This window comes from Cinclus cinclus, chromosome 1 (assembly GCF_963662255.1).
Source record: "Cinclus cinclus chromosome 1, bCinCin1.1, whole genome shotgun sequence".
Taxonomy (NCBI): domain Eukaryota; kingdom Metazoa; phylum Chordata; class Aves; order Passeriformes; family Cinclidae; genus Cinclus; species Cinclus cinclus.
In genome coordinates this window covers 111,444,367-111,468,777 of record NC_085046.1, presented here as the reverse complement: position 1 = coordinate 111,468,777, position 24,411 = coordinate 111,444,367, and the positions used below count along the sequence as shown (strand labels likewise).

Here is a 24,411-nt window from a genome sequence, read left to right as displayed (position 1 = left end):
AGGGAAAGTTTCAGGAAAAGGAAAAGGAAGAAAGAAAATCTCAGCATATTTTCTATGCAAGGTGACCTGGATTTTTAGTTTCTACTTTGACTGTTATGTCCTAAAATAAAGTACGCCTCTGCAATTTGGTTTTAAGCCCCAAAATTTATTTCTACTATCAGGAACATGATAGTAAGTAAGGAGAATGGGTTACAAAACTGCCTTAAATGTGTACCTAGCTCCTTCAGATTAACATCTACCCTTTTGGATGCTTATTTGAACTGATCTCTGAGTGTCTGGAGATATGCCTGTCACTGCTTCATAATCGTAAGTTATAATAATAAAAAAGGAAATTGAATCAGAGGTTTAAGGAGGAAATGGCATATGGATTTAAGGAGGTAACATCAATGGATTCAAGAAGCAGGTATATGTGTCAGAACCATACATGGGATGTTTTTTAAACAGTCCAGCTATACATTCTGTGGAGGTATTGCTTGCTTAAGTGAAAAGCACTTATATTGTCAAAAACTGGAATGCAGCCCAGTCACAGGGATGTGTTAGCTTGTCATTCAGAGTCTCTTCAACCAGATACCAACGTTTTCCAATCCAAGGGACAACAAGTTCAGTCCTGCATATGAACTGTATACTCTAGTCTGAAAGAACTGCAGAAAAAATTTGAATTTGGACTTGAACTTATTTTAATTTGATTTGTCAGCTAAGTTTTTGCTATGGTATTCAAAGTGATTTTTTTAAAAAAATAAATTCTTATAGAGTAAGTCCTTGTTTCATACAGTCTGCAACACAAAATGTAAATTAGACACTTGGAAAAAAATAGATGTACATATATGAGCTTCTTATTAAGATAAGGTACCTTTTCAGAGCAAAAACTTTCTTTTTCTGACACTGTAAGGATGCCACTTTGATGTGTGAATTGCCAGTGAGCTTACTGTGACTATGGAGTTGAACCCAAGAGGTAAGGTAATATAAAATTAAAGACTATTGTGAAAACATCTATATTTCTTCAAATTTACTCCAGCTATTACATGACATTCTAACAGATATTGTAAATTACCAGCCATTTTTCGATCACATGATTTTGAGATTAAATCATGACCTGATGCTTAATTTAAGAAAAATCCCAGAAACCCACAATGTTAGAAATCCCAGTATTGATATTTTTGAGGATTTATAAACAAAGGAAAACAACATCTTACTCTGAAAAGTTTAAATCAGAAATGGCATAAAAGTGAACCAGACTATAAAAGTATATAACAATATTTAGGGAAGAAATTGAAAAAGCTAAATATGTCTTAAAATTTGAAACAAGTTTTGTTGCAGGAAAGCCCCCCAACAACTTAAATATGCAATGTTAAAATAGAGGTCACTACACCTTTGAATAACAGAACATATCAAATTATAAAGCCTGTGCAGTCTACAAGAATATTTATAGAATTCATAAAGCAGAGGACAAACAGTTTACCAATTCATTAATCCTTCAAAGAAACAATGAACACTACTGTGAAAACAAATTAGTAGAGTGTGAGCAGGAAAATTAATGGGATATTTATTAACTTTATTAAGTTTGACACTATACTGGGGGGAGGGGGGAAACCAAGCTATTAGAAGTAAAGAATGAGATTTCAAGAAGTTAGGAAGCTGCTAATGCATCTTGTTCGTAAAGTACATGGAAAATAGGAACTTCAGAAAAATGAAGGGGAAAATGTTCTAATGCATTATAATCATCCCAAGTCTTAAATTTCAACAGAAGGATACTTTCACTGCAGAGGACAGTATTATGTCAGAGACTGAGGTTATCTTCCAGGAGATAGTTTTCAGAATACAAAATAAGGTCAAGTGAGTACAGGAGAGCATTTTAAGAACCCAGTGACTTTGATTTATGCTCTTGTAAAGTTCAAAAAGCTCAGGATAAAGGGTAAAAGAGGAGCTGGATAGTTTTATGGTTTAGAAATTGTTAAATAGAAGAACCAACAAAATGGATATATTTGCTGATCAGTGAGGGAAAAGAGCATGGAATACTAAATAATGAAATATGAAACAGGAAAAATATTCCCAGAAGTAGGAAGCAAAGCCACAACCAATTTTTTTTTTCTTAAATCACCTCTTCAGACACCAGATAGTTTCCCTTAATAAATGTATGTATGTGTGTAAGATCTCCTCTTTTTCTAGTACCATTTGAATTATCTAACATGGAAGTTCTTGCAGAATAAAATTACTTCAAGATGCCTTGTAAGGTAGCACAGCCTGAAGATTAGATACTTGGGGAGAAAATAATCATTAGGATCCTAGAAATCACTCTGAGATTGGAAACAAACTACCTGTTTACATATCTGTGTTTAACCTCTCATTATAATAACCCTGACTGCTCCAATCAGATCTGCTGTAGGAACTTAGGCACAAAGTGCACATGCAGGTACCTAAAAGGAGACAAGACCATTTCAGTGCCCAAATCTCAAACCAAATCTCACTAGTAGACACAAGAAGAGATTAGAGATGCATGAAAGCATCAGTACTATGAAAGAACTAAGGTTCCCTCAGAGACTAACAGTGCATTAGAGCAGCAGTTAATTAGAATGAAAAGTCATTTAAGGAAAAAAATTGAGTATGTCATGGACAGCATGAAAAACATGCTTTAGCCTCAGTGCATCCATGTGGAAAATTTTGGTTTTATGCTAATTGAAACTCAGCTCAAACCATTTACTGCCATTACGAAGGATGGAAGTACCGACAAGAATCTGAGATGCATTCACCAGTTTGGGAGAGCAATTTTAGTTCTTCTGCAGTGTAGTGGCTACAGCACCAGGATATGCAGATGAAAGGAAACAAAATGGGAGAGGAAGATCAAATAGTCAAGACTCTTCACAAAAGCTTTTATCGCCATTATCAAAAAATTTCTTAGTAACTATTCTGGCATAGAATATGCCAGAGATATTTTTCCCACATATGTAACCTGATTGAGAATTTAATACAATAGAGGACGGGATGGAGGGGATAGAAGCCTGACAATTTCAAATGCTCTGACTAGAGAACAAATTAAACAAACAAAAAAAACACCTGGAGCAAAGTCTACAGCCACTTTACCTGTCGTGTCAACTGTTGAAAAAAAATAAAATATCAGCAAAATGTTTGTGGCTTGAAGTGACTAAACTAGTGTCAAAGATGTACCAAGATGGAATAGAACCTCAAGCTAATTAAGGGTGTAGTGCCAGAGTGGTCTTCTCCTCAGATGCTACCATCACTTTTGCAAGAAGCTCAAGTACCAGATGAAGTTTTGGTAACAAATCTGGAGAATTTTAAGGTATGAAGAATATTTCAATAAAAGTAATATCTGAAGGGTATATACTGGGACTTGAAATACCTGACAGAATGGATGATTACATCTTGTATTGACCTCAAGTGAAACATTTCATTAAGTAATTAATACTTGGATGGATGAGATTTAAAGTCCAAGTAACACCCTGCTCAGTTCCATCAGCCTATTGAAAGTCCATTACCACAAGCTCAAAGGACCACAGGACCACAAGCACAGGACCACAACAGCCAGTGGGAACCCAAATTAGGGACTCAGAAAGGGACACCCAGTCTGGGTTTCCTGCCAGGGCTTTCTTAGAGCAGCCTCAGCTCCACTGTCTGTGTGTGAAACCCATTATGCACCTCTTGGAGTGAGTGGAGGTCAGTGCCTGAGAGCATGGAACCCACAATGGAATGCAGTTTTGGATTGCAGAGGACCTGATATGGGATGTTCAGGGGAGGAACCAAAGACAAGGGAAGGGATCCAGTGTTTTGTGGGAGTTAATGAGTACCTGAAAATAGAGAGTTAAGGCAGAAAAAAAAGGGCAGGTCACATGCAGCTTTCTTGTCCATGTGTTTGTCTGGCCATGACCCAAGCCCAACCTAGATTGGGAGACTGGAGACTGGGATTCAGGGATAGCTTCTGGGCACACTGGGCAAGTCATCTAAGCCCCACTGCTGGATGCACCCACAACACAGATATATACATATACATACATACATATACTCTAATAAATGAACCTCAATCCAGCTCAGCCAGAGAAGAGAACAGGGTGAGGGTGCTGGTGCTGTCTGTGAGTTACTATTGGATCTGTGTGGCCCATTATGTACATAAAAATATATGTAGATACATGTGTATCTGTGTATATATGTGCTCTGCCTCCATGTGCCTACCGGGGATACATCTGCACCCTGATGTCTCTTCTGGACCTGGGCATATGGAGCTGCAGCAGCCTCCCCTCTCTCTCAGGTTTTCAGATCTAGCTCACTGTACTACTTCCCTCATACAAAAATCAAAGCAGATGATGCATTACAGTGCTAGTGCTAAAGTTTTAGTCAAAAATTACACTATGTGCAAGGATAAGGCTACTGATTATTTATTTAGACACAGGCATGTGATGCAAGTAGGTTGAAAGCCTGTGTTTTATTAACTTATTTTGGGGAGGAAAGAGATAGACCATAGTCTCAGAAGTGACACCACTGATTCTGTGGCACAAAACACATTTTACACAAAACATATAAACTGGGGTTGAATCTACCTCATTTAATTTTATTTTATTTTAGTTAAGGAATCTTCTTTGTGGTCTCCAGATAATGGAGATTTTTTTTAGGATGAGTGGAATCATCCTTTCCTTCCCCTGTCTACCATGGAAGCTCTGCAAAACAGCTGATTTTTAAAGAGCTAAATTTGAAATCAATGCCACCATTAGAAACTAGATACAGAATGAAACAGATCTGTCAGTGTACTTGCACTGTAAAGGCTACATTAGGACTTGTATTCCAAGCTGTCCTGTCTTTAGGCTCCTCTTGTTATTATGTCTGCTGGATAGAGAGTGAAGTTAGTTGCCACTGAATAGTCTCTAGAGGTTAAAGAATAACATAAAAAAGCTATGAAAATAATACTTATCCACATCTTTACCTGAATGAGTGCATTCAAAAAGAAAATAATAATAGAACAAAAACCAAAATGCCCTAATAACATGCTTTAACTCTTGGTCAGCCATGAAGCAGTTAGGAAGTCAGACTACATGGTCATTGGAGGGTCCTTCCAACTGAAAATATACTATTTGAAAAGCCAAACCTCAAGATTATTAAGAATGCTTCCTCTAATGCATATAATCTGGAACATACTCTATACAATTTACACTGTACATGCATCTTCTGAGGTATTAAAGCCTTATACATACCATCCTGGAAAAACATCAGAGTATTCTTTCTCAAAGGCAAGGCTCATTTTAATGTTACTTTTTGACCCTACCGCTCCTTTCAGAATGCTGTCATGATTTAGTGCTCTTTATTCTGTTTATTTTCTCTTCTCCCCTAATTTATTCCAACTGATTCTTAAGTCACAATTGGTTTTAGTGTTTTAGCTGCAGTTAGTTCTTGATTTTAGTGCTGTTCCATTCCCTTCACTTCTATTTTTTTCATGGGATCATGGTCACACTTAAAGTTCTAGCCAGTTTTCTTGTTTCCAGTCCTACCTTCCTAAATGCTGTTTGTGGTTTTCAGTGTACAGGTAACTGTCATGACTTTTTAATTATAATAATGCATTAAAATTATTACATAATTTGCTGTAAATGGTTCTCACTGTGTCTCAATTGCTGAAGTCATTAAAAATCACATTAAAACAACTGTTCATAGACAATCACTGAGTAAATAAGATGCCCTTGCTAATGTCTACAAATACATTAGATTTGTTTTCTTTAAGGCAAATTAGTATAAACACAGAAAGCACTCCCCTAATCTCTAGTGGAGGTGGACTTTACATCAACATTGTGAATCTAATTCTTGGCAAAAATTACTCTTACCTCAATAAATCTGAATGGAATTGCTTTTCATTTTGGTCATCTTCACAGCTTCCCTTCCCCCCACCCCCACACCTTTCTCCCATATTCATTCTACATTTCCCCTTTGATTCTGCTGAGCAGCACCAGACAGATTCCTGACTCCATTAACATTTTTCTTCATGCATAGGCTTTCAGATATAAACAATTACAGAAGACCAAAGCTCTCACAAAATGTAGCTGCCTGCACCTACATTGTTCCTAAAGAAGTAAATGGGAACAGAGGTGAGGTCTAGTGATGAATACACTGGCACAAATTCTTTCATCTTCTACTACAAAGTCCATTGGCCACCATGAACTGTTCAGCTGAATAATTTATACTTGACTATGTAATTCCTAAAACTTCAGAGGTAGGAAAAAAAAAAAGGGGGGGGAAAAGGTATCTAGCATATAAAAAGGATTAAAAGTTCATTGATTTTCATTCTACTATTTGAAAAAAAAACCTGATCCTACCTCTTCACAGGTGGTCCTGAAATCCATGTGCTATGACACAGCAAGTGATATTTGTCTAAAATGGAGAGAAAGATTTCATTAGAATGAAAAAGATATAGCAAAACATAAAAGTTATCTGTCTGAGATGAGCAATTGCACTTCTTTGCTACGTCTAGTTATATCCATTGCTTAAAAGGAGAAATGATCAAAGTTGTAAAAGGATTAGGAAGATGTTAGAAGTTGTTCCTGTTCTTATAAAGTACACAACCTGGTTTCATTGAATATAATCAAAGGAATGCTTGTGTTCCCACCACATCCTCCCTTTCACAGGACATTGAAACATACTTATTGCGGGTGCAAATTTCCTTCTTTTTGTGTTTTTCAAATTCTGTTTCGTAAGTAAGCATATGCTCAAAAGTAACAAAAATAGGGACAATTAAGTGTTGCTCTTCAGAACACTCACTCTCTTTAAAAAAACCTTTATTTCTTTCCATCCCTAATTTAAACCATCACTCACCAGTACCTCTTGTCTCACATTTTATTAATGTACCTAATTCTCCACAGAAGCTGCTGTCATTTAACAGTGTGCTTACTTCGTAGAAATATTTGTGAGTTGAAAAACAAATGTTAGAAAAGTCAAGAATACGTGTGAGTGCTGGCAAAATGTCACACCAAATCCTGTGATTATTACTTTGCCTGGCCTTTACTTAAAGTGTATTCATCGTCATGCACACTTATGCATTCATTTATTTATGTGATAAAGCCACTGGAACAGGATGCTAGCAGAGGCTACTAACAGTATCCCGCTGCTGGGTTCTGCAATAGAAACACTCATGCATCAGTCAGTAACATTTTCAGGAAACACAAAACAGTCCCAGGCAAAACAGCAGTTTCATTCAATGGCTGGGAAAAAAAACAATCCTGCAACAAAATTCTCTCCAAGTATTTTATTGTTATTTTGTATTAATAGAGTACTTCCTATTATTTGTATTAGTACTCAAAGTTCCAACACAAAATTTGCACCATTAGCCTAAGTTTAAAATAAAATTTTAAATTCCTCACATATTACAAAAAGTCCTAATACTTACAATTAAGCCTCTTAAAAATAATAAAATCTTTTTATTAAGTCTCTTGATTTATTTTGCTGCCCTGAATGCAGTTTTACTGAACAACACACATATGAGGTTAATGCTCTCTATTTATTGAGGTCTGCCTTATTCACAGCCTGTGCTCTAGACTAATTTCTAGCAGAGATAGCCTGGGTTAGCTAGGTTACAATTCAGAAATTTAAAAAGGACCCATCATTATTCCTTCCTTATCAGCTTTCCATGAGCACCAAGATCCAATAATGAACTGTATCTGTAATTCTGCTATCAAAAATGCTCATAAAATCAAGGTCACTATTACTATTACTGTTTCAAAGATTTTTCTCTCTGGTGGGTCATTCATTGTATTTCAAAGTATGTTTCCTTGTAATCTTTATGAACTCTTTTCTCAGCTGAGTAAACTGAAGTAAAAAAGAGGATTTACTCACTTTAGCCAAATATTCTGAGTCTTCTGGAACTATAAGATCACGCGTGTTTGAAAAATAAACTGAGGTAATGCACAGTGCTCTCTTTTCTTGGGCCCTGGATATGGCAGGTTACTAATTTGTACAGCAGTCAAAATTTTATTCTCTTGTGTTATGTTCTGCCTTCTTAATGAAAGTTTTGGCAACTTTGGTTCCACAGTCATCGACAATTCCACTTTCATTCTCTTTTAGCCACTCTTTGATCTAAACCTTTTCTAACCCTGTTAATTTCTGTAACTCAGTATGACTCCTTTTTTAATCTTGGCTTTTAGGTATAATGCATTTATTTACTTATTTCAGATACATTTGTATTATCACAGAGAATAAAGCAATTGTTACTAGTAAAATATTGTCTAAAACGTAAAGGTGGAGCTACACAATTCTCAACACAAAAGATAATTCCTTGCAGAGAGTTGTGTGTTTCTCAGGTAGGCAACATCTCAGTTCCTAATCTTTGCAATCCATCTGCCACTGCTTCTGCTCCCCTCTACTTCCTACTGATTCTCATCTACAGCTGCATAGAGAATGTAAGCCCATTATCAGTGTTCTTTTCCCAACTATCAGCAATTTTATAACACTTGATATTTGACAAACAGCACACAGAAGGTTTGATTATGAAGTGCAGTACCTCATAAATCATCTCAGAAATGTCATTGTTTCCAGCATTTATACCCCAAATAAACACTCTAGATAATTAAATTACAGGAATACATAGCATGCATCATGCAGAAATGTTATATCTTATGCTGGTAAAAGCCCCAGTGATTACTAATTGTCTCCTCCTGTAACATATGAAAAAAAGCACAAAATATACACCTAAATAATTGCAAAAATAGAACATTTGTAGAATTATCAACTGTGAAACCCATTGCTTACAGATACCGCGATAAGCTTCTGGCTAATATCTGCAACACCATCTCCAAATCACAGCCACTTTAACCTGAGCAACTTTCCAGGTCTCATAGGAGCTTCCTCCAACCTGAATACTTGATTTTTTTTTTTTTTTTTTTTTTTTTTTTGCCCCTCCCCACCATTAGGTTGCTCTGGGACAAACTGTGCTTCACAATGTGAGAAAGGAGCTGCCTGAGGCTTTGAATTGAAGAGGTACAGAGGAAACAGCTCCAAGACAGAGCCTGGTTTTGGTTTGCAGGCACAGAGGGAGGCACGAACAGCATGTATCACTCAAAGATATAGGAAGGCTCCAAAAGCAGCGTGCTTTTCTCTAAAGGGCTGGGAACCACTGCAATCAAAGATATGTAAACAAGCAAGCTTTGAAAAGTTACTTGTCATCCTTTCAACTTGACTTGCAAATCTGCATTTCCTCCAAAACTGAGTTATCAGACCTATTTAGCTCACCTCTGCTGATGCATGTAAAAGGAACACTGTGTGACAGACAGTTGGGAAGAGACTTTGACACCCTCTTGGCAGAAAAAGCGCTTATTCAATACTGACGAAACATTTACCAAGCAGTATTTTTATGGAATTTGTGTTCTAAAGGGAAATCAATGGCTAAAACATAAAGGCAAAGATGAAGGCTATGGCAGCCCTCAGAGACAAAGCTTCATTTAGGATAATGCACTGAGCACTTGAGCTATGCTCTGATCTTCTTATAATAAATCAGGTCATATTCCAGTAGTATAATAGATGTAATTTCACAAAGTACTTCCATGACTGAATACTCCAGTATACAATAATGAAATAAGATGGCAAACGAAAAGAAAACTTCTTGTGCAAAAAACATCAAGAAGAGACATTGTGAAGTGCAGGAAATACCACAAGCCAAATGAAGTACTACTGATAGTATTTCCTACTGATAGTAGGAAACTTCAGTTCTTAAGGTTGCTGGTGCAAAGTAAGAAAACAATACTGTATGCACAAATAACAAGTGTATGGAGAAATCATGCACTATCAAATGCAGTTTAATTTAGCATGTGATATCACTGCCTATCACTTGTATATGTCTTACTTGGTGGAGAAAAATAACAATAAATTCTTATTGTCTGAGAAGTGTCTGAACTGTCAATGGGGAAAGATTAAAACCATATTTCAAACGCAAAAAATCACAGATCATCAACTATATATGATAATAGTTACTAGTAATGATTGCTTTTTGAAGTTCTTCTGCCTCCATTCTTGCCAAAATATTTTTGGCTCTATATTGTAGAAATGTCTGAAGAAAATAATATCTGTCTATTTTTGTGTATGTTAGGAAATTAAACATGCATACATCTGTAACTCAGTAAGGCCTTTTTTTAGCAATAATAAAAAGTAAACCCCAAACCTTCTCTATTATAAATAAGGAAAGTAGATTTAGAAATTGCCCTTACGTATAGCATAGCTAGTCCTTAATGCTTTACAGGAAACAAAAGTATTCCTGGAGAAAGAGAAACATTACTTCAAATTCAAATTCCATGAACACATATTCATTCCATCCAGCTTCCCACAAGGTGTTTGGTACTGGAAGAGTGGTCACAGGCATGCAGACATCACAGTAAATCAAAGGAGCAGTTGAGTAACTGCAGATTAATAAACCTTCATTCAGTTATTGCTTTCCAGCACACTTGAATTATATTTTGTTTGACCACTGAGTTTCTTATGTTCAGTTAACATAATGATTTTTAGTAATTTACATATTGGATTCATTTACTGAAAAATTGCTCAGCTAGTTGGCAACAGGCAGTCTCCAGATTCAAGCACTTCCTCATACCTCCTCACAAAGTTCAGTACATGAAGGGGGTCTGCATATTCATTGCACAGAATTACAATTTTAATAAATTAATTTAAGAAGAAGGATGCTCATGAACCTGGAGGGCTCTAAACAGTATGTACCTCAATCTGATAGTGCAAGGACTGAGATGAACTTTGGAATCAGCAAACCTGTGCAGTTCTTTGACAGGGAAGAAAATAATTACCTGACAAAGCTCCTTAACAAAATGTCCAGCTCATAGCAAAGCTCATGCTTCAAAAGAATTGAAGTTGGCAATTAGTAGCTAACATGTTTTTTAATGTTTTGTTCATTTTACCTTAGTTAAAACAAGTATGGTATTCATCTGCCAGTCATAATTTATTATTTTAGTGGCAAGCCTATTCAATATACAAGCCAAATTAATGATTCACTCTATAAACCACATTTTTTCCATAGTCAGTTATCCAGAAGGCAGTATTAACTGAATGCATGCATCTTGGGCTTCTGTTTGTTTATTCAGTGCTGTTTGCATTAACAATTATCCAGTGTCCCCCAGAAAAACACCCACAAAATTACCTAACAAGTCACCCAGTCTGTTCTGGCTTGGCAAAAGTAAACTATTTCAAAAGGAAAGAAAAAAAAACAAACAAACAAAAACAAAACAAAACCAAAAAAATAACCAGAATAACACAACACAATCTTTCAGAAAGAAAAGCAGTATTAGAGGAGAATAATCTGAAAACAGTGATATTAAATGGCAGTGGGCTGTCACTGCATGTCTTTATGTGCAACTCATTATGGCAAACTGGAGCATGAAAGTTTGGCTCTGGGCCAAAGTCTGGAACACTGTTAGGAATAAAAAAATAAATCTTTGGTCTGGTTTCCCACTTTTCCAATGTTACCCTTTCCCTTTGGTGATTCAGTAGATGTGTCTAAATATAATTATGTACATGATTTCAAAGGGGATAGTGCACATGTCAGAGCCCAAGCTTGTACTAAATGTCTCCTTATTCTTCACTGCTCTAGAGGCTACATGAACTGTGATAGGATTTAGATAATTTCTCAGTTTTGGCTAAATAACACTGCCTTTTGTCAGAGATAAAGAGAAGTTCTTCTCTGACTATTTGGCATTGCAGTGTGTATTTTCCCTCCATTATTTCTCAGCACAACATTTTCATATGGAAGACATACTGGCATTCCTCTGCCAAGGCAATTGTTTCACACTCAAATGTAAATTTCATGCCCCTGGCATTATGCCTAATGCCAATAGTTCAGTGAGACTTTCCACATTATACTGCATCTTTTGATTTCAGTTAAAGGAAACAAGCCAAAAACATTGTATCAGTGTCCTAAAGGAGGTTAGAAAATAAATAAATGGTTGCAAATACTTGAGAACTATTTGTCTGAGATTTTTATATCTTTTATAAACACCTGACAAATATATTTATACTTGCACATGCAAACATGTCATGTCCAGGATTAATTTCAGGTCTTAATGAAAAAAAAATCATTCACAGAGAAACTTTAAAAATCTGTATACCCTGCTTAAGAAAAATCAAAGTAATAATATGCAATGAATAATGAAAATTGAAACCAAATTAAATTAAGAAGGGACATTATTTCAGACTTATTACATATTATGGAATTAAAATAATATGAATGCGTCTTAAGCCCAGTTAACATGAGTATAAAGAAGCACTTTATTTCCATTTTTTCAATTGACTAAAATTTTTCCCATATACCATGGAAAATGAAAACCAGGATTTTCCAATAGATATAACAATTTTTGCTCATTTGATACAATTTTAATCACAAATGCCAGTATGTCTTGATAGAGCTTGAACTAACAAGGTAAGACTAACTGAAAGAAATGACAAAATCTATTGTCAGAGAAATTCAGAAGTTCCATTAACTTCAATGAAAACAATAGGAATAAGTCATTTTTAATTGACCCGGGGAAAAAAAAAATTGAAATCCCATAACCAAACCACTATTTGATTATTAATTTTCCTTATTTTAATGGGATTGAAAGTAGTTGACTAAGGTCAAAACATTTTCAGCCTGTTTTATCATTAGGTTTTATGAAATTATTCCTACCATTGAAAAGAATATTCCTATTTTATATTCACAAAATCAAAAAACTGTCTGTTTTACCTTACCAACTTATGCATCACGATGTAACACATTCATAATGGCACTAGACGGTATCAGTCCTTCCCACTGAGATGGTAACAGAAAGCACAGCAGTCCACTAAAAAAACTGGCATAATTTATATTTCAGTGCATATTTTCATATTGTTATTTGGAGTTTGCATTCTATTTAGAAATTTTCACCACCACCAGTTTTGCAGCTGCAGTCAGTTTCTTCACTGAAATAGAATTGGGATATCAGGGGTAAAAAGGTTTAAAAAGGGGAATATGACTGGAAGCTACCAAAGAGAGGCAGAGAGGCAGTTTGAGAAGTTATAGAGGAAAACTAAGTCAGCGCAAGCTGGAAAAAAACAGAAGAAACCAGGTACTTATTTTTGGTAAAAAAACCACATTATTTGCAGAGACATTGAATTCAAATTACTATGTTATCAGAATCACCTAGGTAAAACACCAGAGAACAAAAAAAACCCCTGGACATTATAAGAGCAAGACCACAGATTTCCTATTTAAAGTGGACTAAGGCATCTCTGTGCTGCACTGCTGCTTAGACAAACTTGTTCACTGTGTCAGGTCATTGATCCTTGAATGTTACTGATTCTCTTCACTGCCTTTTTTTTCGCCTTCCTTTCTTCTATACAATATGAACTTACAGATTTGCCATAAATAATCAAGTCAATAACAACAAAAAAAAAACAAAACAAACAATCCATATAAATATTTAAATCAATGTTTTTAACTGACCATTTGACAAATTTAGAATTAAGTCTGAACTGTGACTTAGCTTCTAGTACCAGGTCCTGTAATCAACAGCAATATTCCTATCTGAAAATTCCTATTATTAACAAGAAAGCATGCCATTCCAATTGTCACCAATAAAAACTATGCCTTTGTTTTGTCATCTCTGAGACAGCATAGCTACAACAAAGAGAAAGACCAAGGTTTACTGCAGTTGCTGCTACAGTTTTGCCTTATCTGAAAAATCACTTATAAAGGCTACCAGTAAACAAAACACTTGCTCAGGTTAAGGTAAAAAACCCAAGTAGACAAAACAAACAAGCAAGAAAAAAACCAAACCAAAACAAACCAACCAAACAAACAAAAATTAAATAAATACTGAAAAAAAAACCAAACCCAAAATCCCCAACAGTATTCTATTTCAAACAGTGAGTGAACAGTGCATGAACTAGGAAATTCTAGCCAATAGAGATACCAGGATCATTCTTTGCAGTCTTCACCATATTTCCCTTTTTTTTATTTGTGTTTTTTTGTTTTGTTTTGTTTTGTTGTTTTGTTTTGTTTGGGTTTTTTTGTTTTTTTTCGAGCAAGTGTTTCTGTATGGAAGAATTCAGTACTTACAGAAAACAAACACCAACAACTTGGCTCAAAATTAATCAACATAATTAGATCTTACACTTGAGTTTTTATACAATTGCAGCAAAAGCCTCTTTAACCACTCTGGAATCCAGAAAGCAGGAATTTGTAGCAATGTTATTGTAATATCATCAAGTCATGTTTATTTACTGTCAAACTATTCCTGCAGTACTACATTGTCAAAATGTATAAAAAGGGAACTTGAAATATGCAAAATATGCCACATAGGAAAACATAGCATTTAAAGCAGTGTATAATTAAAACAAATTTAAGTAGCCAGCGAGACATACTTTACAGCTAATTAGAAAATATCCCTTTGAGAGCACCACCCCTCACTGAAAATCCTTTTTTTATCGAATTAGATTGAAACAGAATTGTGAAATGGTCATCCCAGCTGTCCACACATTCCTATCCTGCAGGGGGTTAATCCTGCTATAAGGCTGTCACAGTAAGGCAGAAAAAAAACATGAACAAAAGTGTGTTCCACTTTTAGAAACAGAGGTTGATTCAGACAAACACTGTCTAGTGGTAAACTGTGCTGATCCAGAATAGAGTTGCCACACAATGAAACCTGTGCAGGGCACACATGGGTGGACAGCTAAAAGTAGCATCCCTATTTAATCAGTCACATTGTGGGAATTACTCATTTTCGTTATGACATTTTCTATACAATTAACTATTGTTCAGATTAGAGTTTACTTAATGCATTGTTGAGCTCACTGAAAGCCAAGATGGCAAACACTGAAAGTCAAAGATTTTTCTCTGTAAAATCCCAGGCACATTCATGATGCAAGGTAATTGTAATAATGGTGGGACTAATATCACTAATTTCTTCTACAATTGTCTCACACGTCAATAAACATAGATGAAAAAAGATAATGAGAACGTGAACTATACAATCAAGCAGAGTGGAAGATGCTGAAGTCATGATGAAAAAGTTTTACCAGGAGTAAAGTGAAAAGAATGGGGAAGGAAATCTAAAACTTTGTCGGTCAAAATTAGGAGTTAAGGTACATCAAACTGGGAATGCTTTTGCTTCCTTCGGAATGATGAGGGATGAGGAAGAAGGCAACACAAAAGACAGTGAATGTTAAGTTTTGTAGCCACAATAAAAAAACCGATTCTAGGGAAATATACCCCAAATCAGACCAAAATTCCACAGGCATGGTAGCATTACAACAGTTTTCCTGCACAGAATACAAAAATTAAGCAATGCCAGCAAATTCATTGTCTCTTTTTGTATGCTGCTAGTACAGACTCTTATATGGATTTAGTCCACGACAAGTAATACTCTCCAAAACAACAGGCTACATGACTCTGGAATTAGTAAAAGGGTGACTTTTAATAGACATCTTTCTCACAGCCTCCCTACTGCATAGGAAAAGACAGTTAAAAACCATGGATGTAAGCTGTCTTATGTTATTACCTCAATGACAGAAGCCAGTTCCATTGACAATGATAAACATGACTTAGGAACTTCATGTTTTGGAAACTCACAAGAAGTGGCAGAATGGAACAGCCAGTAAACTAGCTCAAATGGCAGCTCTGAAGTGTCTACCCCAGAGAGTATCAGAAGATACCTCATCATAGGTTACTTTTTATGTGGACTCTTTTTAAAGAAGTGGGTTCCAGTGGAAAATTTAGATTGTGAATATGTAACCTGAAACTGAGTCATACCACATACACAGTGATGACTTAAATTTGTATGGGTTTATTTAATTCAAGTATTTTTCAATGTTTAACCTATCTGAAATACTTTAAACATAAGTCTTGAAATCAAACAGGACTCAAATTTCAAAAATTCCAATTATATCACCAACATTCACTAGAATAGTAGATTAATATCTATATTGGTGCACTAAAGAGTGCCAAAGGACTTCTCTACTTCAGACAGACAGTCGCTGAAGCAAAGCAGGAGTTTTGCTCTTCCTTTTTACTTTCCAAGTCTTTCAGGCAAGAGACTAGGGGAGAGGACAGACTTCAGGTCACAGCATCTTTATTCACTTTATAATCTATTTCAGGGAATGGAAAAGTTATAGTTTAAAGACTCCATCCCCTCATCTTGCGGGGAACTAGACAGAAGCTATAGGATTCTTTTTCAGCATACATTTTCCCCAAAAGTAATGGAAGTAAGAACAAAATTTGAGAGAAAGAGAGTGAGACTTGGTTAATAAAAGTAACACAGCAACACAATGCCAGCCTTATGAGACTGATGAAAGAGGAAAAAGCATTAAACAGAAAGAGAAAAACATGAGAGAAGAGAGAAGAGATAATTAATAAGAAGACCAATGAAAGAAAAAATGTGAAGGAGAAAGGGAAACATATTTGAAAACTCTCCCCCCCCCGCCCCATTACACATTATTATTTGCTATGATAAATGTTATTAATTTTTTATCAGTAGTATACCATATGCTAAATATGACTGGTAAACTGAAGGAAAGTACTTTAGGCATACAGAAGAACTTAACTTCTTTACACATTTTCTTTTCTCCCTCTCTCATTCCTCCTAGCAGACTTGAATAGCAAAAGATATAAACTGGAAAAAGAGAAGTATATGTAAATCTTTGGGATAAGCTGACTATAAGCAATAATATTGAGGAAAGAGGGTCAGAGATGCATGAAGAAATAAATCCCCTGCATTTTTAGTTGGATGGCTGTGGTAACTGGGCTTTATTTTAGAAATTACCAAGATTACAGGATTTATCAAAGTTCATTGCTTGTGACATACCTACTGGATTTAATGCAGTTTTGGGTACCATCTAAATCACAACTGCTTAAAAGCATCCTTTACGATTTTAGAAATGTTAAAGTGAAAGAGATGTGTAAAGAGAACAAGCTCCATACAGAAGTCCAGTGACACTGAATTAAGGCAAATTAAGTCAATGATAGCACAAGACACTAATGCAGGAAATGAATGTGGGTGTTGTGGGGCTGTACTGCACGTTTGACGATCTGAGATTTGGCAAACCTGTCACAAAGGAATGATTAAAGGCAGGAAGTTCAGCTAAATTAAGATCATGCAGTAGAACAAAATACTATTTTTAGAATCTGTTGACGACCAACCACATAGCCCAGAGAAAAGACTAGCTTCTTGCTTTCAGGGTAAGTGACAGCAATGCCATCAGGGTAAACTACAAGGACATACTGAGAGTAAATAGCAGACAAGTTAAATCTCAGACATATGCATGACCATGAGAAATGATGGCTTAGCAGAAGTTCTGTAAACTTAATTTCAAAAACTCTGCTACTCAGAGAACCCAAAATATGTATTCCTTTGCAACTTAATAAACATGTCCAAATAAAGATTGGTCTCAGATATCCTGGTATCATGTAGATTTATCTGAGCTTGAAATTTTATCAGGAAAAAATAATTGTGAAGTATAATATACTGACACTGAGAGGGAATTTTTTTCTGATGGTTCTAGCTTCAAAAGCATTTTATAATGCTTGCCTGTGGTACTTAGCCATATTTTTAAATCATTCTTTGTAAAGCATAGCTGACAGCCTGATTTAAAAGCAGGTGAAAATTAGAATGCTAAAGAAGATATTAGAGAGTGTTTCAATATTTGGAAGATGCTTCTTTTGAAAAGCAAGATTTTTGTGTTTGTGTTTGTGTGTGTGTGTGTGTTGCCAATATTACCTCTCCCAGCAACAGCACAACTTCCAGGTTGTTGCATTTCTTCATGGTTTAACAGCCATCAAATCCCACTTAAAACAATTGCTTTCTCCATGAGAAATATTTAATCTTCCTGCTGTTTAAACTAGTCAAGTTCCTTTTTCTTGATTCTTCTTCTGAATACTAAATGCTTTCCGTAAAAATATTAGCAGTTTTAACAATCATTAAAAGTGAACCTAGAAAATACCATGAGAATCTGAAAGTACTGCTCTGAGAATTTGTAATCTACCACTTCAACATGAGCATGATTTGGAAAAGATTATTAGGACTGACAAGTAGTAAATATCCATCAAGGTTCACAATTATTTTGGATTCTTAAAATGTGGTGGAAGAAACTGAAGAAAGAGGGAACATCAGTTAAAAACATGGGAGAAAAAACTTCCATGATGAGTTTTTAATAGTTAAAAAAAAAATTGTCCTTAAATATGCAGTCTCATGGTCTTCTACAGGCTCCTCTGACTTTTAGCAGACTGTCTTAGGGGAAAAACTAACTGATAAACAATCTGCTGCCACAACTGTGGCATAATGTTTGAGAACACAGTATGTGCTACCTTCCTGATCTTGGTGTACATAAACTTAGTGAAAAACAGTGTTTCCTCCACTTTCAAAAACAAACCCCTCACTATGTGACTGGATCACAAACCTGATCATGGCCAGCCCTGCGGGGATTGGGATAATGGTCTTCACAAAGTCTGAAACAGCCAAGTACCCAAGCTTTTTTTTTTTCCTTTCCAGCATTGTGGGATTTTTTTCAGTCTCATTCAGTATATTTGACAACATTCAGCTGCTTTAGGAATTCCTTTGTCCCTGAACTAGTTGCCTGTAAAACTTCAAGATACCAACACAGCAGTAGTCTTTGTAAAAATCACATTATACTGTCCAGCTCATCAGATCACCTTCACTGCCTGTGTGTATCCCCCACCACTCCATCTAGAATCCTGCTCTGATATGGCTTTGGAACATCTTTTCCCATTTCCTGGGGAAGCAGATGTGTTCACCCAACACCACTTCTATGCAATAATGCACAACAATAATTCTGGTAGGTTTTGGTTGAAGAAAAACACAAGATGAAAAGAAATAACTTCTATTCTGATAGTTTTTTTTTTTTTTTTAAATGTAAATAACTCCTGGTGCTTTTCAGACAAGAATTCAGCAAAAGTCTTTTCCTTCCTTCCTTCCTTCTGGAAGCTACCACTTTAAAATTCTCATTTTTTAAAGTTAGGAAGTGAGTCTTCACATCTATGAAGACTGAAGTTGAATTTTGTTCTTCCTATGCATTAAAAAATTATGATGAAAAATTATTTTGCAATTATCTAACTTCCAGAAGTAACAGATTCAATAAGGCTTCTGGAACTAATGGTAGTAGTTGATTTGCATTCTTGAGCATGGAGTAAAAAAAGAAATGCTACCAATGCGTAATATAAAAATATCAGATAGCATCTTTGTAGAATAACAAGAAACCCTTGAAATTTAAGTAATCTGAAATAGTCCACACGAATATCATCAAACAAAACCCCTGACATACACTATTACAACCATTACTGAGCAGTTTCAGGGAGGAAATTTTCATATATACAAGTCTGTATAGTATAACTCAGTTGGTCTTGAACCACACTGAAAAAGAAATTTATTTTGAAATCTAAAATTTAACTTAAAAATTGGTTATTGAGGGACTACTTCTTATACTTCCTTCTGTTGCTCTTTTATAGTCTCAATTTACCCTTTATTTTAAGAAATATGGGAGACAGAAGAAAACAAAAAAAAGGTGAATTCCAGGTCAGAGATACTTTACTAGCCTCTGCTGCTAGCGTGAGATTATTTGTAGTGACTGAAGGAATTTTCCATCTTTTGTAAAAGAACACATGTTTCAAACTGTAATTCCTTTGGACTTCAATTAAGTTTATAATGCAGCATCTACTTTGTGATCTCCTTTGCTTAGCTTCCATTTTTCAGCAGAAGCCATTTAAGAAAAAAAAAAAAAAACCTACAGCATGAATAAAAACTGAACATAATACTTGAATTATTTTTTTCACCCAGTACATATGGACCATGCTGAATCTGCAACTCATCTGTATGTTAAGTGAAAATGAACTGCATTTTCCATATGATGTTTGACTTTGAAGTTCCCCAGGGGACGTAATCATGAATCTCACTGAATTGCATAGAGCTAAGAATACCAAGAATTTGATAATTAATAATTAATATATAAAATATCTGCACTCATTTATCATTTTCACTTCTAATATTTTGCTTGTGACATCGTACCGTATTCATAGCCCCCTTATTATCCTTATTAGTATTTTTCAATTTATGTCTGACTCCTTATCATTTTACAAATTATATTAGGACTTGGTTTTAATTTCTGCTGGAGATCCTCCCAAACTCAATTTCCTTCTATTTATATCTGAAAATTATGTAAGAAAGCTGAATGTGGCATACTTGGTAAAGTTCAAGGCATACTTGGTAAGGTTCAAAGCACCCATTCTTAGTCTACAATATTAGAAATGTCCTAGTGTATGTACACAAATATTCAAAAAATTTGACTGAAAGAATTTGCTGTAAGTCTCTAGCTTCAAGTCCCATAGCTTCCTCCTTCCTAAATTCTAAAGATGGGGTATTACATTTGTCATCTTTTGGAAAACTGGTCATGTAAACTAGTATTCCCAAAGACCTGCCAGAGTATTTTTTTCTTTTTCCTCTTAATATTCCAAATAAAATAATCATTTTTCAACAAATGGTAGTTCAAAACCAGAAAACAAAACGACACTGGAATAATACTGCAGAGTCTCTTTCCCAAATCCTAAAAAAAAAAAAAAAAAAAACAAACCTATATTTAATTTATGTATTTACAGTGATGCAAGCTGACTTGGACCAAATAGAAGTGGGAAGAATTTTGAAAAATTCCCTGTAAAATGCTGAAAAGTTCTGCTACAGAAAGGGAGGAAAATACACAAAAGTAATATATTGTAGTCTGCTTTGTATCATGGAAAAGAATGTGTTTCTCAATATGCAACTCATTTGATGGATGAGCTGTGTCCAGGATGAAACCTATTGCTCAGATTTTTTTAACATTGTGTTATTTCTTAAATTAATGTATACTTGACATATATTAGCGCTACTTGAATTTAGGCAATTCTCCAAATTCTTCATTATCTGCAATTTCTTTTTGAAAATAATGCAGGTAATTCTCAGCAGTTGACCTCTTATTCTGAAAAATCATGCAGAAAGCTGACTGTGATTTAAACAATGCAACAGGTTTGAGAAATTGCTGTTATGCTTTTTAAGTCAGAAACACTGTGATGCTTCAACCCACCATACTCTGTGTTCTGAAATCCCCCAGGTAGTTCCATTCAGAGACACTGTTCTAAAACACAGAACAAAGGATCTCAGAAATGTGTCCTACTTTGAGATTAAAATTCAGGGGGCCATTAAATTAAAGCATTGACTAATACTCCATTTTCTCTCACTGCCTCTCCTTTCACATTTCATGAAACCATGTCAGGACTAGCCTGCTGAAGCAGAATTAGAATTCCTGGGAGAAGATCTGAACCGTTTAAATGTTAAACATGTCAGTGTGTGAGAGATCCACACTTCTGCTCTACAGCAATAAGTAGTACAAGGTCTAACTGTCTCATCTCGATTCTCAGGTGAAAAGAACAATTGATGTCAGCCACATTCAGCAGGTACCTACTTACTGTATCTTACCCTGCCAATCCAGACAGAAATTAGGTGCTGCAAGACCATTCATAGTCTCTGAAACTGCAAAGATAGGTATAGTACAAAAATTGAATTAAATATATACAGCCGTTGTATATTAAAAGCCTTTTGAAAAAGTCATTAAGAGACACCATGGAGTTTTCTTCAGAATTCTCTTGATAATACAGGCAATTATGGAAAAAAAAATTAGAGAAAAGGCCAATATATACAATTTAGCACAGAAATAATTCTATTATTTAAAGCATTTTTGCAGTGGCTACTGCAGAGTTCAGTCAGATGATCTCCAATGCCAGTTAATGCACAGTAAGGAATATTCTCCTTTTTCTGTTCACTCTTCTTTCGCTAAATAAATTCCAAATCATTAAATATAAACCCCTATCTGCATGTGACATTTAGTTTCAAAATCCCAGTTCCAAAAGGCATGAATGGAAGTATCTCAGGACATACATAGTTGCACTGAATAAAATTAGAATGAACAATGCATTTTGATGCATATCAGAAACAGATAATGTAGATAATTTGCTGCTTCTTTCAATGTCGTAATGTTAACTCACAGTCATCTAACCAAAATCAAAAGGCCACCAGCTCTGCCACTGTCAGACAAATAGCTCATTTAAGATTAGCAATAATCTATTTGCTTTCATTTCTTGTAGATAAAAGGGGATCAGTAAAGAAAATTAAACACAGCAGGATTTCATTCAGGTTCAGCCCACCTTTTCAGCAACAAAAAAACCATTAATTCAGCTGTGTTTTAATAGAAGCCTTGGGGTAGATCACTATCACAAGACACAGATGTGCTAGCCCTCCTTTGGCTCTCACTGTCCCTCAACCCCTCAGCACACGGGCAGTGCAGCAGGTGATCCAGAGCTTGAAACAAAGCTGTGCAACCCCAACCATCACCACCTTTTGACACCCTCACATTCATACAGAGGATGTTCAGAGTCATGGGGGTGGAAGAAGGTGTTTAAGGAGGGACAGAAGGGGCCACACCAAGGCACTGCTCATGCATGCCACCAAGGCTGCCCCTTTCCTCTTGGCAGCGAAGGACGCATTAACCCTACCTAAGCTGATGCACCAGGAACATGCATGAGCTGAAAGACTCAACAGATGGATCCAGTTAATTTCAAGTTGTAGGACTCAACCACATTGCATAACAACATACGTTTGTACAGTTTTCTTATGGAGATAATTTCTTTATGCTGCCTGTAAGAAACTGTAAATAGTTCACTACTCCTTCTTTACTCAATAAAACAAATAAATAGTATTTAAATTGCACTTAGTAATTACAAACTTTTTTTTTTTCTGTGCTATGCATCATTCAGCTTGCTCCAAAACCATAATTTTAATAGTTCTCCTTTTCATTATGGGTATCATATATGCCATAAAATTTAATATATTGTTGCAGCAGGAATTATGGCTACAATTAAAGAGGAAGACTCAATGCCTTCAGCAACAGCATAATATAAATGCTGCATAATAATTCCATTTCCCCTCCAAATGTTCACTCAGAATAATTTACATGAGCACATCGCAATTTTCTGCACGTCACAGACTCACAGTCACCCTAGAGTGATAGATAATGGCATTTTACACTCAGTTTTGTGCAACTGATTGGGGTGAGACTATCTTATTGAGATGCAATGATTGTACTAACAACCTGTTGCACAAGTGACTGGATGACAAGTTGTTTCTATGAAAATGTTGACTTCTATGACTGCTGTTACAAAAACTTTGCATTGGCAACATGAAGAAAAATGGTTTCACGAATGAAAACTTACATGAGGCAACTACAATATGCTGACCAATTTCACTGGGTAAGGGAAAATAATGACAGAGCATAGAAAAAACAAACCTCAGTGGAATATTGTTTTGTAGATATATGGTATACATTAACATTTTGTATTAAATGCAGCAGTAAATATGAAAGAAACCAATTCTGTCTTCATAGCAATGTAGCTGAAAGCATGGGCCATTAAAAGTTTTATACTGCAATGTCTAACACTAATTTTCAATGAGCGGGCAGATATTTATTTTTATATTCAAATCTTCAAAAGCAGTAAGATTTACTCTGAATGTGGAAGGGATTAGATGTATCTTGAGTATTAAAGGCTGTTCAATGCTTTGAAAGAATATTATTCTGGTAATGACTACATTTCATAATTTTCTGTCTGTTTCATGAAATCAGATGAAGTTTAACAATGAAGACAAAATCTATAACCAAGTTATCATATATATGTTCCTTTTTTTTTTTTTATCTGCAAAGTATCCTTTTTGAAAGCTCTTTAAGGCTTTTTCTTATTTTAGTTTTCAGCAAGGAACAGATTGCACTTCAGGTGTGGGTTTGTAGTTGTCAAGACAGACACAACTAGCATCATCACCAGTCCCTCATGAAAATCTCTTGCCTTTTCTCAGGCAGCTCCACACAGCCCTGACTCCTTTCCTCCTTCTCTCTACAAGTCTACTTTTTCCCTTCTGCATGAACAACTAACTAGTGACCAGCTAGACCACTCTTATAACACCCATCCTCACCGGACAGGCAAGGCTGTTTCCACTCCTCAGCAATCGGTACAGCTGTAATTCATTGAAGAAATTGCCTTCTGCACTATCCTTACAAACCATCTTCCCACAAGGGTTGTTTGTTTGTTTGTTTGTTTTCAGTAAATTATTAGTTAAGGCACAATAAACCATAGCTACCACTTACAAGTCAGATGGTCATTAATTTCCTTCTAATTTCCCCAGAGAGCACCACTTTCTACAGCACAGAGGAAAATTCATTATTGAATCTCTAGAGTATTTCCTAAACTTCTTAGTATGTAAGCAATACCTGACACCTCTTCACATTGCAGCTTTGCAACCACTTTTGATGGACAAAGCTTTAACCAGGGCAGAAGCTCTAAAATACCATAAACATGAAAAATTTATCGACTTTATAAACTTTTAGCAGACATAAAAATAG

The 24,411-nt window shown here is 35.5% G+C and overlaps 1 protein-coding gene across 1 annotated transcript in view; it reads right to left on the bottom strand.

Moving 5' to 3' along the window:
* SNTG1 (syntrophin gamma 1) overlaps positions 1-24,074 on the bottom strand; it is a 168,264-nt gene extending 144,190 nt beyond the window's left edge. The window contains exon 1 of the mRNA XM_062513798.1: positions 23,985-24,074. Within this exon, the coding sequence (XP_062369782.1) occupies positions 23,985-24,074 (90 nt within the window). The remainder of the gene's footprint in view (positions 1-23,984) is intronic.
* Positions 24,075-24,411: the final 337 nt, after the last annotated feature.